At 42.4% G+C, this 18449-nt stretch overlaps 1 protein-coding gene across 1 annotated transcript in view; it reads left to right on the top strand.

The window, feature by feature from the left end:
* The window catches only part of adamts17 (ADAM metallopeptidase with thrombospondin type 1 motif, 17), an 81462-nt gene that overhangs the window by 23512 nt on the left and 39501 nt on the right, over window positions 1–18449 (top strand). The window contains exons 7-8 of the mRNA XM_034529257.1: window positions 7491–7534; window positions 8235–8340. Of these exons, the coding sequence (XP_034385148.1) occupies window positions 7491–7534; window positions 8235–8340 (150 nt within the window). The remainder of the gene's footprint in view (window positions 1–7490; window positions 7535–8234; window positions 8341–18449) is intronic.

The raw sequence follows: 18449 nt of genomic DNA, 5'->3' as shown, positions 1-18449 counted from the left end.
AGAGACTGCCAGAATTCGGCGGGCTTGGACACACAAAAGAAAATGAAACACATAAAACTAGAGATAGATAAACATCTAACAGAGGAGATGGAGCGGAAGATTCTGTTCTGTAAGCAAAGTTATTATGAGATAGGCCCGAGAGCCACTAAATTATTGGCAAGACGGACCCGTAAGCAACTCGCAACTAGTCAAATCCATAAAATTAGGGACCCCCTTACGAACCAATTGATAACAGAGCCGGAGGATATAGAAAAAACATTCCAGAGATATTATGAGGAGTTATATACACAGCCAGAGTCTGCACAAAGAGAGGAGATTAATTCCTTTTTAAACACACTAGACCTACCAAAGATAGGACAGACACAGAATGATAACCTAACAAGGGATATTTCAATAGACGAGGTAGTGGGGGCAATAAACAGATTGAAAAATGGGAAATCTCCGGGGAGTGATGGATATCCGGCGGAATGGTATAAAACATTCAAAGACGAACTGACTCCGCTGTTAGTTAAATCGTTTAATTGGACATTACAAAAAGGCAAATTGCCACCAACATGGACAGAAGCAATAATAACGGTCATACCTAAACCGGGGAAAGATAGGGAATTATGCAGAAATAATCAACCAATATCATTACTAAATGTGGACTACAAGGTATATACATCTATTATTGCTAGACGACTACACGACTTTACACGGGATTTGATTGACGAGGACCAAACAGGATTTGTGAGCGGGCGACAGACGCACGATAACATTAGGAGGACTCTGCACATTATAGATCAGGCAAACAAACAGAAAAGAGACACGATTCTGGTTAGCGTAGATGCCGAAAAGGCGTTTGACAGGGTAAATTGGACTTTCCTGATTAGAGAAGTTTGGATTCAACGATAAATCAATACAGATTATTCAGACTTTATATCAACGGCCTACAGCTAGAATCAAAATAAATGGAAGCCTATCTAACAAATTCGAGCTACAGAGATCAACCAGACAGGGATGCTGTTTGTCACCAACCCTGTTCGCATACTTTATTGAACCACTGGCCCAAGCCATACGTGAAAATAGGCGAATACGAGGGGTGACAGTGCATGGAGTGGAACATAAGGTCGGCCTCTTCGCAGATGACGTCATTGCATTCCTTGAACGGCCTAGTGAATCGTTGCCTGAATTGTTAGACCTCTTGAACGCATATGGACAGCTATCAGGACATAAGATAAATATAAGTGCTCACTATCTACTATACAATTATACACCACCAAAGGAGATCAGGTAAAAATACAATTTAAATTGGAATCTAAAGAAAATTAACTATTTAGGGGTAGAAGTTACTAGGAATTTATCAGGACTATATAGGGCAAATTATGATAGGATTAACCGAGAATTATTAAAAGATATACATAGATGGACCACCCTAACATTGGATTTTAGCTCAAGGATTGAATTAATAAGAATGAATGTATTACCCAGACTTTTGTATTTGTTTCAAGCATTACCAATACAGATACCTCAAACACAATTTATAGCATGGGACAGGATGATATCCAGATTCATTTGGGGCGGAAGAGGCCAAGAGTGAGATTCAGAACTCTCCAGCTAAAGAGGGAGAAGGGGGGCCTGAGCCTGCCGAACCTGAAAGAATACTTCCACGCGGCCCAGCTGAGATATGTGCATAGTTGGTGTAAACTGGACTATGAAGCAAAATGGAAAGAAATGGAAAAATCATTTGGAATGTGTCCAATACAGAGTATAATAGGAGATAAGGAAACATTTAAGAAGGTTAGAAATCAAATGGATTCGATCACAAAATTTACCTTGGAATTATGGTTCAAATTACTTAGACATAATAAGGCGGAGAAGAACGCAAATTTATTGAAATGGGTGGCTTTTGATAACAGTTTTAAACCAGCTGGGCACGGTGGGGGATTTGGACGGTGGGAGGAGAAGGGCATTACGGCATGGTGCACACTGGTGGAAAAAGGGAGGATAAGGAGTTTTCAAGACTTGAAAACAAAATATGACCTGGATTGGCGGGAATTTTACAAATATTTACAGGTACGGGATTATTATGGGAAACGGATTGAACAGGAGCTCTCTCTAGAAGTGAACAAGGTGGTACAAGTAATGATTGATGCATATAAGGGGAGAGGGATCCTCCTCTGTTGCTCTCCTGAAGGTTTCTTCCCTTTTTTCCCTGTGAAAGGTTATTTTTGGGGAGTTTTTCCTGATTCGATGTGAGGTCCTGGGACAGGGATGTCGTATGTGTACGGATTGTAAAGCCCTCTGAGGCAAATTTGTAATTTGTGATATTGGGCTATACAAAATAAACTGAAACTGAATTGAAATATAAAGGGAACCGGGTTAGGACTATAACTACACTATATAAGGCATTGATGAATGACAAAAACGCAACAGGGTATATAAAAGAAAAATGGGAAAGAGAATTTGATATGGAAATATCTGAAGATGAATGGGATAACATGTGGGAAAAACACAAGACAACAACCTGTTTGCGAGCCTGGAGAGAGTTTTCCTGGAAAAATCTAATACGGTTCTTTATCACACCTAAAATATCAAATTATTATTCTGAAACAAGAAAGTCATGTTGGAGAAATTGTGGGTCATCTGAAGCCAACCATGCACATATATTCTGGAATTGTCACAAAATAATAGGGTTTTGGGGAATGGTCCATAGGATAACACAAGATATTCTGGGATACAAATTTCAAATGAATCATAAACTGATGTATCTGTGTATGCACACAGAGAATTATGTACATGATGGGAAAATGGGGGACGGATGATATACCTACTCAGAGCCATTGGGTGGACACAGTGGGGGAAATAAACATTATGGAAAGACTGACACAGGCTACGGCTGACAGGATCACGGATGGACAGGAAATGGAGGAAGTGGACTCTATGGCAGTTGACACAAACTTGATATGACAGCAGGTTTTTCATTTTTCATTTTTATTTCTGGCTGTCGATGTTGTTGATGACTTGTATTGGTGTACTTATTGTTGAATAAAAATAAAATGGTTTAAAAAAAAATACACCTCAATCGTGCCAGTGCCAAAACACTCCACTGCAGCGAGCCTTAACGACTTCCACCCTGTTGCACCCATCATCTTGAAGTGCTTCGAGAGGCTGGTCCTGGCTCATCTCAAAACCTGCCTACCACCCACACTGGACCCTCCAACTCGGCTACTGCCAGAACAGGTGTACAGAAGACGGCATCTCCACAGCGCTTCACTCCTCCCACCTCGATAATAAAAACACTGTTCACCGATTTCAGTTCAGCATCATCATCCCCTCCAAACAACCTTGGTGACCTTGGCATCAACACCTCCCTCTGCAGCTGGATACTGGATTTCCTAACCAACAGACCCCAGTGTGTTAGGTTAGGTAATCCCACCTCCTCTACCCTCACCCTGAGCACTGGCGTTCCACAGGGCCGTGTGCTCTCCTCTACTCCCTGTTCACCCATGACTGCACGCCTGCACATGGTTCCAACACCATCAACAAATGTGCAGATGACACAACGGTGGTGGGCCACACACATACAACATCCCTGTCCCAGGACCTCACATCGGATCAGGAAAAACTCTGAAAAAAAACTCTGAAAAAACAGAGGAGGATCCCTCTCCCCGGATGGACAGAAGAATAGATGTCATGTGTACAGAATGAACAGAGTTACAGAGTTACAACACATTCTATGAATATGACAGAAATTATGAAAAATTAGTAGGCATGGACCACGATCCAGACCTCCACAATCCATGAAACAGAAGGAGGAAGAGAGGAGCGGGGGGGGCATCAACAGGGTCATGGCAGGAGACCGGCCCACCAGGCAGGAGGCATCGCAAAAGAGGCTGGACCAAAGAGGCCAGGCCTTTGAGGCTGGAGGCACAGAGAAGGAGGCCAGGTCAAGGCCAGAGGCTGGATGCAGGATGCAGGAAGCAGGACCCAGGACCAGCTTCAGACACAGCCAGGTCCAATGGCTGTGTCTGAACCCCCCCCCCCATCATCGCCAACCTCTCCCCACACCCTCCCCCAATCACACTTGCACCTTAATGTCTCCATATAGACACTTGCACCGTAACTTTAATGTTTACATATTTACTGTTTATATATATTTATACATATATTATATCGGTATTGCACTTTTTTGTATATATACTGCTTTCTTTGCACAGCTCTGCTCAGATGCTAACCAACATTTTGTTGTCTCAGTACCTGTACTGCAATGGCAATAAAGTTGAATATGAATGTAAATGTAGGAGATGCATCTTCAAACTGAAAGATGTAGATCCAATCAAGCTGAACTTGTAGATCTCTTTCTAGTGTTCAATTTTGGCAGTTGAGCGTCTTTCTCCTGTTGTGCTCAAAAGGGTTTGAAGCGTAAAGCAACAGCTCCTCCTGGGAAAATAATGACTACGCCGCGATAAACAATCAAATATTACATTTATCGAGAATAATCCGGCACACGTACAAGATGGCGGAGCTAATGCTAACTCTCAGCCAGACGACACGGAAAGTTTAATGAAAGTTCTGGAAGAAATACGGGACTTTCGCAAAGACTCAGCTAAATGATATTTCTTCCGAGCTGGCTAACGTCAACCAAAAAATAGCGGAGGCAGAGACACGAATCGGAAGTGTGGAAGATCGAGTTCAAAACTTGGAACAGGTGCTCGGCAAGATGATACAGGTGATGGATCAACAAGAAAACAAATGACTCGACCAAGAAGGGAGATCAAGTCGGGAGAATTTAAGGATATATAATGTTCCTGAAGGAGCAGGGGGTTGTCTATGGTGGAATTTGTGGAAACGTTAATGAGGGACACGCTGGACATCCCCTCAACTACGGACCTCGGTGTTGAGAGGACGCACCCCAAACCTACCGGTGACAGAGAAGACAAGCCACGGTCATTATGTGTTCTTATCTCAAGCAAACAACATTTTGAAAAAGTATTTCAAATGGGAGACAAGGTGGGCAGATCTATTTTGGTAATGGGGAATATAGATGGGAACCCTGTTACTCTGTTTAATATATATGCACCCCAAGGAAGTGATCTAGGTTTTCCATCCATCCATTATCACCCGCTTATCCGGGGTCGGGTCGCGGTGGCAGCAGGTTCAGCAGGCCGACCCAGGCCTCCCTCTCACCCGCAGCACATTCCAGCTCATTCTGGGGGATCCCGAGGCGTTCCAAGGCCAGCCGGGAGATATAATCCCTCCAGCGTGTCCTCGGTCTTCCCCGGGGCCTCCTACCAGTTGGACGTGCCCGGAAAACCTCTAATGGGAGGCGTCCAGGAGGCATCCTAACTAGATGCCCGAACCACCTCAGCTGACTCCTTTCGACACGAAGGAGCAGCGACTCGACTCCAAGCTCCCCCCTGATGTCCGAGCTCCTTACCCTATCTCTAAGGCTGAGCCCGGCCACCCTACGGAGGAAGCTCATTTCGGCCGCTTGTATCCGAGATCTCGTTCTTTCGGTCACGACCCAGAGTTCGTGACCATAGGTGAGGGTTGGAACGTAGACCGACCAGTAAATGGAGAGCTTTGCCTTCCGGCTCAGCTCCCTCTTCACTAAGACGGACCGGTACAGCGCCTGTTTTACTGCTGCAGCCGCACCGATCCGCCTATCGATCTCCCGCTCCACCTTACCCTCACTCGTGAACAAGACCCCGAGATACTTGAACTCCTTCGCTTGGGGTAGGCATATCTAGGTTTTTTTGCAGAAAATCAACAATATCATAATAGAAACAGAAGGCCTCTTGATATGTGGGGGGGACTTAAATATACACCTACAGCCAAAGTCCAACAGGAAGACTCATGAAAAGAAGTCCATATGTAAGAAAGTCAACTTTTGTTGGGTTAATTGACATATGGAGTGACCTTTTCAGGACAGGATTACACGACCCCCCATTCCTTATACACAAGAATAAATTATTTCAGAACATTTGGAAAAGATAAGGATAACATAAGCCATTATGGGATTGGGACAATAGACCTAAGTGACCATGTGCCTATATACCTCTCTTTTGATTTTAACTTGAGTACAAAAAATACGACAAATTTACTCAATGATCTGAATGTTAAGAAACAGATTGGGAAAGAGATTAGTCTTTACCTAGAATTCAATGACAATGGAGAGGTTTCACCTCCCATTCTGTGGGATACTTTAAAGGCGGTCCTAAGAGGACAAATTCTACCTATATATATATATATATATATATATAATTTGATGTGTGTTAAGGAGAGAGTTAGAGCAAGACCTGCAGCCTTTGTGGATGCTCAAAGCTTGCGCACCATGTGTGGAGATCTGCTCCGGTGCCAAGCACAAGTCTAAACCAAGCTTTATGCAGCACCTCCCGTCTCACTGTTTAAATTAATTAGAATGAATGCAATTCACAACTATATTTCAGAACATCTGTTGTGAGCACAGATGCATATTTGACACTGAGTGCACCTTAAATACTCATTATGCTACACAGGCTACAATTGAAATGATATGTGGACCCTGTGGATTAGCCTTTGCTCTGTTACATTACACACCAGGGCCTAAAGAGTTATGAACAACATGTTGAGCTACAGTGAACTCAAACACCCTCCTCGTCATTTTCACTTGTCTGTGAAAATACTCAATGTAATTCCATTTATGGAAAAACAGAATAAAGATGAATGAGTGAGTCTTACTAGTATCAGCTAGTAGCCTGTGCTCAAGGCTTCTTCTTTATCCCGGGGACCAGCACCAGACTGTTCTAAATGAAGAAAGAATTCCTATCTATCTACACTTGGAAATTAGAATTCAATTATATTTAAATTAATTACATAATTAATAATTTTAAGGACATAAGGCAAAACGTTGACCACACCCCCACACCAGACAATATAGGAATATTCATTTTTATTTTAGCAATATTAAACATGTATTGCTGTCCTTTTTATCTTTTTACTTGTATTTTGAACTAAAAGCATAGGATGGTTCAATTTAGGCCTACTTAGTTTCAACTTAAAGAGGTTATTGATACACTTGAGCCCATGTATGTTTTTGGATTATTAACAGCTCATTAGCAATAGCAACTTCTCCATCACTTTCAAACATGCTGTGGTCCAACCTCTTTCAGAAATATACCTAATCTTGATCCCTCTGTTCTTAGCAATTTTAGGCAAATTTCCAAACTTCTCTTTTTATCAGAAGTTTTAGAAAAAGTGTTTATGTGTCTTAATAATGTCTGAAAAGTTTGAGTCAGCTTATTGAGCACAATTTCTACAATTGTTTCATTTAGGTCGCCGTTACAAGTTAAGTAAATTATAACTATCAGAAAGATTCACATTGACAAAATGTACACTGCTGTTAAGTAGACATATGTCTAGTGTGGGTGTATTATACATGAATAAATGCCTAATATCAATATTATCACTGTTGGTATCGGTGCAGTTAATGAATGTTGATAGACTGAGTAAACTTGTTTCTCTTTCAGGACAGATTTCTGCGTTCATAAAGATGAACCCTGTGATACTGTGGGTGAGTACCGCTATGTCACTCGCTCACTCCCATAAGCTTTGTGCGTTAGCAAATGACTGCTAAGGTCAATATTTTGTAGCCAAATGTGATTGTTTACAGGATGTTCAACCACAGTTTAATTAATAAAGTCAATATGAGACTTTGGCAAGGGCAAATCATGTTGTCAAAGTGTTCCATAAAATTACAGATACAGATCATAATTGCCATGAGCTTTGCAGCCTCACAGAGCCACAGTAGAGTCTCAACACTCCCCAGTATTCCGCCTGCTTGTCACACGTGGTATATTGTGTTGTCAAAAACTGTATCTTGCAGCCTAGAAACGTCTCAAACATTACAAATCAGTTTTATTCAACTCAATGTGGCTTTATTGGTATGAAAGTTAAGAAAACTATGTGGCCGAAGCATCAAAATTACACATTAATATGAATATGGACACAACATTTTAATTGTTACAGTCATACTGCATATTCATCATTATTATATAACGTGTGTGTGTTATGTGTGTGTGTGTGTGTGTGGGGGGGGGGGGGGGGGGTTATGTTGGGCAGCAAGTTCTGCCTTGTTTCTCTTTTATTTTGAGAGCTTTTTAAACTCTTTGAAATCTGAGATCACAGAATTGAATTTGTCAAAATAAATGTTGCTTACATAAATATTTTTGTAGCTGTTTATCAAACTCACATGTCACTCACTGTGTTCCAAGGTATTGCTTATCTGGGGGGTGTCTGCAGTGCCAAGAGGAAGTGTGTGTTAGCAGAGGACAATGGACTCAATTTGGCGTTCACCATTGCTCACGAGTTGGGGCACAAGTAGGTTTTATTGTGACAAGTGTATTATTATATTGCGACAGTTTATCATGTTATTCTGCTGCTGATCTATTGTCCATGTTGGTGTTGTGAGAATGCTGTAAACGTGTGCTCATGGTTTACAAGTCCAAGAGTATGGAGGGAGTGCAGGGGACCGGAGTTCAATTTCCTCCCATATAGATTTAGGCAAACACATTACTCTCATGAAAAATCTATTTTAATGTAAACATCCATTTATTTTCATTTACAGTTCACAAGCCAAATGAATTGTTCCATGGTTCAGACCTGTCTATCTACCAAATGGAAATCTGTTCTTTCTTTGACATTAGACATTAAGGAAGTACAAGTACTTACATTTGAGAGCTTGCTGATACAGAGTACCTGTATGAGTACTTGATGACACCATTACAGTTCCAATTATAACTTATACATTTGTAATTTGTGATATTGGGCTATACAAAATAAACTGAATTGAATTGAATTGAATATAGCCCAATATCAGAAATTACAAATTTTCCTCAGAGGGCTTTACAATCTGTACACATACGACATTTTGACCTTTGACCTCACATCGAATCAGGAAAAACTCCCCAAAAAAAACTTTCTCAGGGAAAAAAGTGAAGAAACCTTCAGGAGAGCAACAGAGGAGGATCCCTCTCCCCGGATGGACAGAAGAATAGATGTCATGTGTACAGAATGAACAGCATTACAAAGTTACATAAACACATTACATGAATATGACAATGTATGAATGGATCTCCAATCCATGAAACAGAAGGAGGTAGAGAGGAGGGGGGGCGGGGCATCAGCATCAGACACCTCCAGGTCCAATGGACCCTATGGGACGTGAAACTTTGTTGCTGACATTTTAATATTCCACAATGTGTTTTCCTGATACAGACAGAGCTTAGTTCTTTGCATTAGGGATGTTAATGTGACCTGTTTAACTGTAGTATCGGTTAAACAGGTCACATAAAGAAGAAAGGTCTTGGCCCACCCTTAAAGGTCAGCAGCTCACCTTACGTGCACCGGAGCAGCTTACCAACAGGAATAATCTTATAATGGAGTTTAGTACAGACCTTGTTCCATCTCCTCCACATCCACAGTTCAGATAGACCCAGTGTAACCTCTGTGAGATGTTACCTTTTTTTAAAGTATATTTTTTTTAATTGTGCAACTTAGTGAAGATGTAAAGCATAGAAAACATTCCCCCTGCATGTTTAAAATATTACCACTCGATACAATATTACCACTCGATACAATAGCATACTGTAATATACCTGCATTTATATATATATATATATATATATTTATGCATTTAAGCGTCTTTGTGTGTTTTGAAAAGCGCTATATAAATTCGATGTATTATTATTATTATTATTTATGACGGGACAAAAGGGTAGGATGGTCATCTTTTGTGGACAACAGCACATGCTCTATCTAGAAAGATGGCATCATGTTAGTGTTAGCTAGCATGATGAAAACATTTTACTGGCAAAAAAACACAGAAAAAAACGAATAGTTAACTTTAATGAAAACATGGCGAATATAATCTAATTAAATTCAGTTTATTTTGTAAAACCCCAAATCACAAATTTGCCTGAGTGGGCTTTACAACCTGTACATATACGACATCCTCTGTCCCGGGACCTCACCTCAAATCACACTTGAGGATTACCCATAGTCCTTTGCGTCTACTATTCAGTGCACATCCAAATTTACAACAGCACGTGCCGTAGTTTTCCCATTTAGCTGGATTTAACCTGAACCGTTTCAACTCTGTTGCACCTCTCAGAAAACCTTTGGCTATGTGAGCAGTGAAAGACACATTGGAGTCTCGCTCAAGCATAACAAGAGCTGTCTTTGGCTCCCGTCCCGCCCCACGGGGAGAGAGGGCACAGCAAGCACTTAGTTCACTTCCCCAAGAAGCAGGGAGGTCCAGGCATTAGTGAGGTCCAGGCATTAGTGAGGTCCAGGCAGTGGGTGGAGCCGTGAGCCTCCTTCCTTCAGAAGTCTTAGGCTTGAGGCTTTCATAATCCAACCATGGGCATACTACTTCAGACAAACTGATTTCCACATTTGCTAGGTACTCCAATTAATCTTCTTTTCATCCAGACTGCTCATTTCCCTCTGCACATTCATAGAGACTTTAAACTTACAAGCACTTGTTATCATATGATCAGCATGTGTTCTATATGCTGATGTAGACTGAGAGCTAAATTAAGTTAACTTCATGGTCATGAAAACCAAAGTTGTTTTCAACTTTCCTTGTTGAGCTCATAATGTACGATGGACAGGACAACATTTAACACAGCAAAGCAATACAAGCATCCTCAAATAAAAGGTATGTTGAATAATACTATATAGATAGATAAAAAGATAGAGAGAGAGATAGAGAGAAAGAGATTTTTTTACAAAACCTTTTTTTACATAAAACAATACGAACAAACAGACACATTGTAATGACATTAACTAAATAAAACAACAAGTAAAACTTCAACACAATCTGTGGTCCTGAGAGGTGGTCCTGAGACCCCATTCAGTTTAAAGCCTCTGTGGAGTCGGGAGCCTCCTCCTCTTCACCACCTGCAGCATCTCCTCCACGTCCTCGTCCTCCGAGCAGGGAAGCCACCGCCGTCACGCCTCCCAGTCCAGGACCATCAGTCTCTGCAGGGTCGCCCCTCAGGTCGCTCCTCTGGAAACTCACACTCATCACCCTCCCTTAGCACTTTATTAACACACTGCACTATCTTGCTCAACCTGTAGCCCTCCTGCTTTGTAAAGTTGTTCACAGCTTTATCGGCCATGTGGAGCTGAATAGACCTAGCAAGCCTCGGCAAGTCAGAGAAGTGTCTCTTTACCACCACCCTCTGGTTCTTGGTCCTAACAAGATACCCCCTTATTCTGCCCACACTGTACATTCCTCGGCGCTCCTCAGTGTCATCAAAGAAGTCACCTTCAGCATCAGAGTAGGAGTCCTCCTCCATACTGGACCCAGACTCCTCGTCCCCTTTGCCCAAAGCCCCCTTCTTGGCCTGTGAGCTTTCCCCTTCCTCCCTGCTCTTCCTCTTCAGACGGTGAGCCTGACGCTTCTCATCCTCCTCCATGTCAACCTCACCGTCCACCAACTCGACAACTGCCCCCTCAACTTCCTGCTGAGACACACCTGCCCTCTCCTCCTCCACCTCCTGGGCCACCTCTGCCCTCTCTTCATCAACTTCCTGGGCCACCTCTGCCCTCTCTTCCTCCACTTCCTGGGCCACCTCTGCCCTCTCTTCCTCCACCTCTCTCCACCCTGCAGGGCCCCACCCTGCCCCTCCTTAGCCTGCTGTGCTCCACCCGTCTCCCCCTGTACTCCCTGTGCCTCCTGACCGTCCCTTCCGACACCCTCAGGACCCTTCTGGTTCTGTCCCTCAGCAGCCGCTTCACTAGAAGCGTCCCGCTCAGCTGACCTCTTGCTTGGGCAGTCCCTGGGCTGATGCCCCTCTCGTCCACACCTGAAACACTTCCCGTTTCCAGAGGTCACATACAACACATAGTCAAAGTCCTCGACTCTGGTCCTGATCACGAGGTTGAGCTCCTCACCGTTGTTATTCAGGACCATGAGGAGCTGCCTGCTGTGAGACACAACGTGCCTCTGCAGTGGAGACCTGCACCCCGAGGAGACCTTTTTCACCACCCTCCCGTGTACCACCAGCTCTCTGAGAAGAACCTCGTCCCTAATTGGCACATTGTCCACTGTGACTCTGACCGCCCGTGTTACCAGCGGCAGAACCGGCACCACCGTGCCCTTCACCACGATGCCTTTCGCCGCCACCGTGCTCACCTTCTCCACGCTGTCGAGGAAAATCACGACCGTGCTGTTCATGCGGGCGGCGGACTTCACGCTGCCGTGACCCACCACCCGCCCCACCGCCAGACTGCACGCAAAACACAGCGCGACCCTCAAGCCATGTCTCCGCGTCAACCAGCTGAGGTCCATAGCGGCGTTAGCACAATAACCCCACACAACACTACAACATACACTAAAACACACACTACTACACACACTGCTCTCTGTCGACCACTACCAACAAGAAAAAACACCATCTACTCACAAAACACCGCTCTCAGCTCACAACCTCTATGCTCATGCTCAGAGAGAGAGAGAGAGAGAGAGAGAGCACCAGCTATGTTACCATTCAAAAAGTTATGTTAGGAGGTAGTTTCATATTTGTATGCAGTCTGAGCGACTTTCTGTACTGCTTTCTTTTTAGCAGTAGTCAGGTCCCTGTCACAAAGAAAGCTATACTCGTATCAAGCATTACTCAAGATTATGCCCATGTACATCTTTGTTATGGAATTACTGTTAGATAAGCACGCACATTCACACACATGCTACAAGGAATTATTGTCAAGAAGCTATTAAAGCATTATGCTGCTGTTGGGACTTCAACATTTGGGTGGAGCAAAAACAGAGGCTAAAATTAAAAGCATAAACTGTGGACCCCCTCCTTCAGGCGTTAAGTGTGAGATGCCTGGTGCCTCATTGGACGAAAGCCATGACGTCACCAAGGCTATATAGACTGACACAGACCATAACTCTGCATGTTGCTAAAAGGAGATGAAACAGCATTGGTGCCTTTTTTAAAGAAAAACCCCAAGGAGATAGTCTTAACTTCGCTGGTCAAAAAACAGACTTTCTTTTAATCCTAAAGGAGAAACGGATAATGTGCATCCTGCTCCGCCACTTTAACCTGCAGAGTAAAGATTGCAGAAGTCCCGACTTCTTTGAGTTGAAATTGGCTTTTTTCTCTGTTGCCAGTGCAGAATCAATTCAGTTTATTTTGTATAGCCCAAAATCACAAATTACAAATTAGCCTCAGAGGGCTTTACAATCTGTACACAACATTTCTGTCCCAGGACCTCACATTGGATCAGGAAAAACCCTTTCACAGGGGAAAAAAGTGATGAAACCTTCTGTAGAGCAACAGAGGAGGATCCCTCTCCCCGGATGGACAGAAGCAATAGATGTCATGTGACCAGATGAACAGAGTTACAGAGTTACAACACATTCAATGAATATTAATAATTAATTAATGAGTGGTAGGCATGGACCACAATCCAGACCTACACAATCCATGAAACAGAAGGAGGAAGAGAGGAGAGGAAAGGGGAGGGCCATCAGCAGGTCCGTAGCAGGAGGCAGGGCCCCGGAGGCAGGAGGCATCGCGAAAGAGGCCAGACCAATGAGGCCAGGCCTTTTGAGGCAGGAGGCACAAAGAAGGAGGCAGGGCCATTGGGAAGGAGGCCAGGTCTAGGCGAGAGGCTGGATGCAGGAAGCATGGGAAGGGACCCAGGACCAATTTTAGACACACAAAAGAGGCCGGACCACACGGCGAGAGATGAGGCGAAATGCACAAAGATTTAGAGTTAGTAATATGCAATGGAGAGACGTGAATTCGTCCATAAGGAGATAGGAGGATACACTGAGCACCTATCTCATTATATATATTTTTTCATAAGTAGAGAGAGAAGAGGAGATAGGTGCTCAGTGTATCCTAAAACATCCCCCAGCAGCCTATAAGCCTATAGCAGCATATCTAGGGGCTGGACCAAGGCAAACCTGATTCAGCCCTAACTATAAGCACTACCAAACAGGAAAGTCTTAAGTCTATTCTTAAATGAGGTGACTGTGTCTGCCTCCAGGACTGAAAGTGGAAGCTGGTTCCATAAAAGAGGAGCTTGATAACTGAAGGCTCTTGCTCCCATCCTACTTTTTAGGACTCTAGGAACCACAAGTAGCCCCGCATTTAGTGAGCGCAGCTCTCTAGTGGGGCAATATGGTACTACAAGCTCCTTAAGATATGATGGTGCATCACCACTCAAGGCTTTGTAGGTGAGGAGAAGAATTTTAAATGTGATTCTTGATTTTACAGGGAGCCAGTGCAGAGCAGCTAATACAGGAGTCATGTGATCTCTTTTCTTAGTTTTTGTGAGTACACGAGCTGCAGCATTCTGGATCAACTGGAGGGACTTAAGAGATTTATTAGAGTATAATAAGGAATTGCAGACTAGAAGTAACAAAATCAGCTTGCCATTAAACCCGCCGATACGGAGCAGGTTAGTTCCCGGTCCTAAGCAGAAGACATGCTGCCAAACAAAGGATTACACTAACCACTAAGAAGAGATCTTAAGTACAAGGGTTTTGTCTGGGCAGAGATAGGTCATAGTGTTTGTTGGTTTTGTTTGCAGTTTACCTCTCCTGTTGTGTTATTGTGTATTTTTATCCCATTCAGTGTTGTATAAATTACCTGTTGTGCTTGTTGCTGCTGTGATGGTGTTGTTGAGCTTTGTTGTTTGTTTATGTTAATAATCCTATTGATATTCATTTATTTTTTTATTTAAACCTTTATTTAACCAGGTGAGTCCCATTGAGATTAAAAATCTCTTTTTCGAGGGTGACCTGGCCAAGACAGGCAGCAGCATAAGAAACACATAGTTACAAACAAAAAACACAGAACAAGACAAGTTAAAAGAAACTAAAAGTTAAGAGACAGTGACATAAGAGTTCATTTAAGAAACATTGACATTTTTGGGAACCTCCATTTCTTTCATTTTATATTTAAAACCATTAAGTGATATCAGATCTTTGAGTTTTAACTCATTCTGCAACATATTCCATGATGAGGGTGCAGAGTACACAAAAGCTTTTTTCCCCCGTTTCTGTTCTGGTTTTTGGGACAGTGAGCATCAGGAAGTCCTGAGAACCCAAAGAGTATTGTCCTACACTATTCTTCCTGATGAGGACACACAGGTAGTTTGGCAGCAGACCAAGGATTGCCTTATAAATGAAGGTGTACCAATGACAGCGCCTCCGGGTGGTCAAAGCAGGCCATCCTACCCGTGAGTATAACTCACAGTGGTGAGTCAGAGCTTTGCAGTTGGTAATGAACCAGTGAAGCATGGTAAGCCGTGTCCACCATATGAAGACAGTTAGCAGAGGCATGCATGTAAAGAAGATCACCAAAGTCCAACACAGGTAAAAAAGTAGCAGTAACTAATCGCTTTTTTACATTAGTTGAAAAGCACATCTTATTTCAAAAATAAAAACCCAGTTTTAACCTCAACGTTTTCTTTGCTAGTGCACATGTGGCTTAAAAGTGAGGGAGTCGTCAATCAAAATACCCAGATATGTATAAGAGTCAACAACCTCTATTTCACTTCTATCAAGATTGACCACCGAAGGGATATTCTGTGGCCGACTCCGACATTTTGAAAAGAGCATAAGTTTTGTCTTATCTGTATTTAAAACAAGTTTCAGTTGAAATAGGGTATTTTGAACAACATTAAAAGAAGTGTCATCAGCATAAAAGTGACAGTTTGCTTCCACCACATTTCGGTCCAGATTATTTATATGCACAGTAAATAAAAGTGGACCTAATACAGAGCCTTGTGGCACACCTTTACAGATGGTTGCAATATCAGATGATAGACCCTCATACTTGATACACTGAGACCTATTCTCCAGGTAGCTTGTGAACCAAGCAACTGCTTGTTCAGAGAGCCCTGAGCCGAGGAGCCTCAGCCTTAAAACATCATGGTCAACTGTGTCCAATGCCTTTGACAGATCAATAAACAGTGATGCACAATGTTGCTTCTTGTCAAGAGCAACAATAATGTCATTTACCACTTTCAGGGCAGCTGTAGTAGTGCTATGTTTTTTCCTGAAGCCTGACTGACAGGTTGATAAAATGGCATTAGTGTATAAGAACTCCTTCAGTTGTTTGCTCACAAGAGCTTCAAGGATTTTAGCAACTACAGATAAATTTGATATTGGGCTATAGTTATTTAAAATCGCTGAGTCTCCACCTTTAAACAGTGGGAGAACAAAAGCTGATTTCCATTTCAATGGAATTTCGTTATTTTTCAGTGTCAGATTAAAAATATATGCAAGTGGCTCTGCAACAAAGTCAGCAGCCAGTTTCAAAAAGTAAGGGTCTATACAGTCAGGCCCTGGAGGTTTCCTGTGATCTAGACTTATTAGGGCTTTATGAACGTCCTGCACAGGAAATGTGGTAAAATTAAAAGGCTGACCAGTATAGTTTGGACTTCAAGAGTCAAACAGAGAGCCAGAAGATATGAAGTGTTTGTTGAAACAATTCAGTATCTCCAGCGACAGAATCCTTCACAATAAAAGCAGGTAAAGCTTGTGAGATCTTGCTCACAGAGAGGGATTTTATAGTTTTCCAAAATTTACTTGGATCATTTAAATTTTCCGCAGTAACAGACAAATAATATTCCGATTTTGATTTCTTGATCAAAGAGGAACATTTGTTTCTTAGTTGCCTAAACACAAGCCAGTCAGTGGCAGAACCTGTTTGTCTTGCCTTAGCCCAAGCCAGGTTTTGCTCATGAAGACTGTCTAGATCAGAGGAGAACCAGGGATTATCACGTCCCTGTACTCTGTATCTCCTGAAGGGGGCATGTGTATTAATGATTTGTGTAAAACCATCATTAAAAAAAGACCAGGCTGTTTCCACATCAGGGATTAGCTCTATCCTCCAAATCATGATAAAACCCTTGTTCATTAAAATGTTTAAGATTCCTCTTATAAATGATACGTGGTTTTAATTTAGGGACCTTAGTGTTCCTGTTTGCAGCAACAACACAATGATCACTCAGGTCATTACAGAAAACACCAACAGCTGAGAATTTATGAGGAACATTAGTTAAAATCAAGACTATTAATGTGGACTTCTCAGAGCACTTAAGATTCGGACGAGTTGGTGAATTTATTAACTGGGTAAGATTGATAGAATCACAAAAAGATTTAAAATCATTAGACACCGGCTTAAGCCAGTCCCAGTTAAGATCTCCAGCTAAAACAAGTTCAGCATAGGTCAGTCTGGATAGAAGGTGTGTCAGTGACTGTAGTGCCTGTTGGAAGCGGATGGAGACAGATAACACCCAACAACGGTCATGCAAAGACTCTTAGAAATTTCAACCTCCACTGCCAGAAATTCTAAATGGTTGCAAATCGATTTAGACAGAACAACCTTTACAAGAAATTTAGACTTCACATAACAGGCAACTTCTTTGTCCTGTCAGCACGATAAACATTGTAACCATCCATGTTAATGTTGTCAATGAATCAATAACAGATTTTGTCAGCCAAGTTTCGGATATGACGGTGATGTCAGCATCTATTGATTTGACCCATATTCTAATCATATCCATTTTTGGTAACAAGCTTCGTACATTTAAATGAATAATATGTAGACCAGGCAAGGATATGAAGTCAGCTGGCGTCTGAATATACTGCAGCTCCAGGCCAGGGTTAGGCTGCACATTACCAGATATAAGCAATAATGAAACAATCAACCACCTCTGGTTCGAAACATATGGCATCAATTCCTTTGACATTTCATATCCAAAGTCCGAACTAGTCCTCTCACAGCACGCAAAGTAATGATGTAAAGCCAGAAGGCTTTGGAGGTGGGGCAGGTCTCTGAGCATGCTCTCTGAAAAGTGTGTGTCCTGTGCCAACTGCGTCGGGGTTTGTACGGGTTGTACTACAGCCATGAAGCAAGTGCCTCCATTTGCAATGTCCAACGGGCAGCACACGTTGACCGATGTACTCACCGAGGTACGACCGCCTGCTCCCAAGTCCAACACAAACAACGCACACAGTAGCGTTACGAGAAACGCCATCGCCTCTATTTATACACTATGCATGTTAGCATATGCTAACAATTAGCAGTAAACACAAAATGAAACTGAGACTGATGGAAATTCCCTTAGTTTTGCAGCAAGAAAACCTAATATTAAAGAAATTAATACCTGATAATAGTGCTAGCTGAGAAGTCTGAATATCACCAAAGCATTTTCAATTGACCCTGTAGGGAACATGAATGGCTCTACTAAATGTAATGGCAGTTGCTGCAACATTTCACTGTAAATCAAAGTAGTTGACCAAATGATATTGCCTTCATAAGAACCACTTTGCTGGTGTTGCTAAAAACAGAAACACCCGAATGTATCTGCGTGCCCATAGTTGTGTGGGTCTGTCTGTCCAATTGATTGATTGTATTAGTGAGATTAGTTTTTAATTAAAGCAGTCAAAAGAAGTC

Source organism: Cyclopterus lumpus, chromosome 3 (genome assembly GCF_009769545.1).
Source record: "Cyclopterus lumpus isolate fCycLum1 chromosome 3, fCycLum1.pri, whole genome shotgun sequence".
Classification (NCBI taxonomy): Eukaryota; Metazoa; Chordata; class Actinopteri; order Perciformes; family Cyclopteridae; genus Cyclopterus; species Cyclopterus lumpus.
This window is presented reverse-complemented; position numbering and strand designations above follow the sequence as displayed.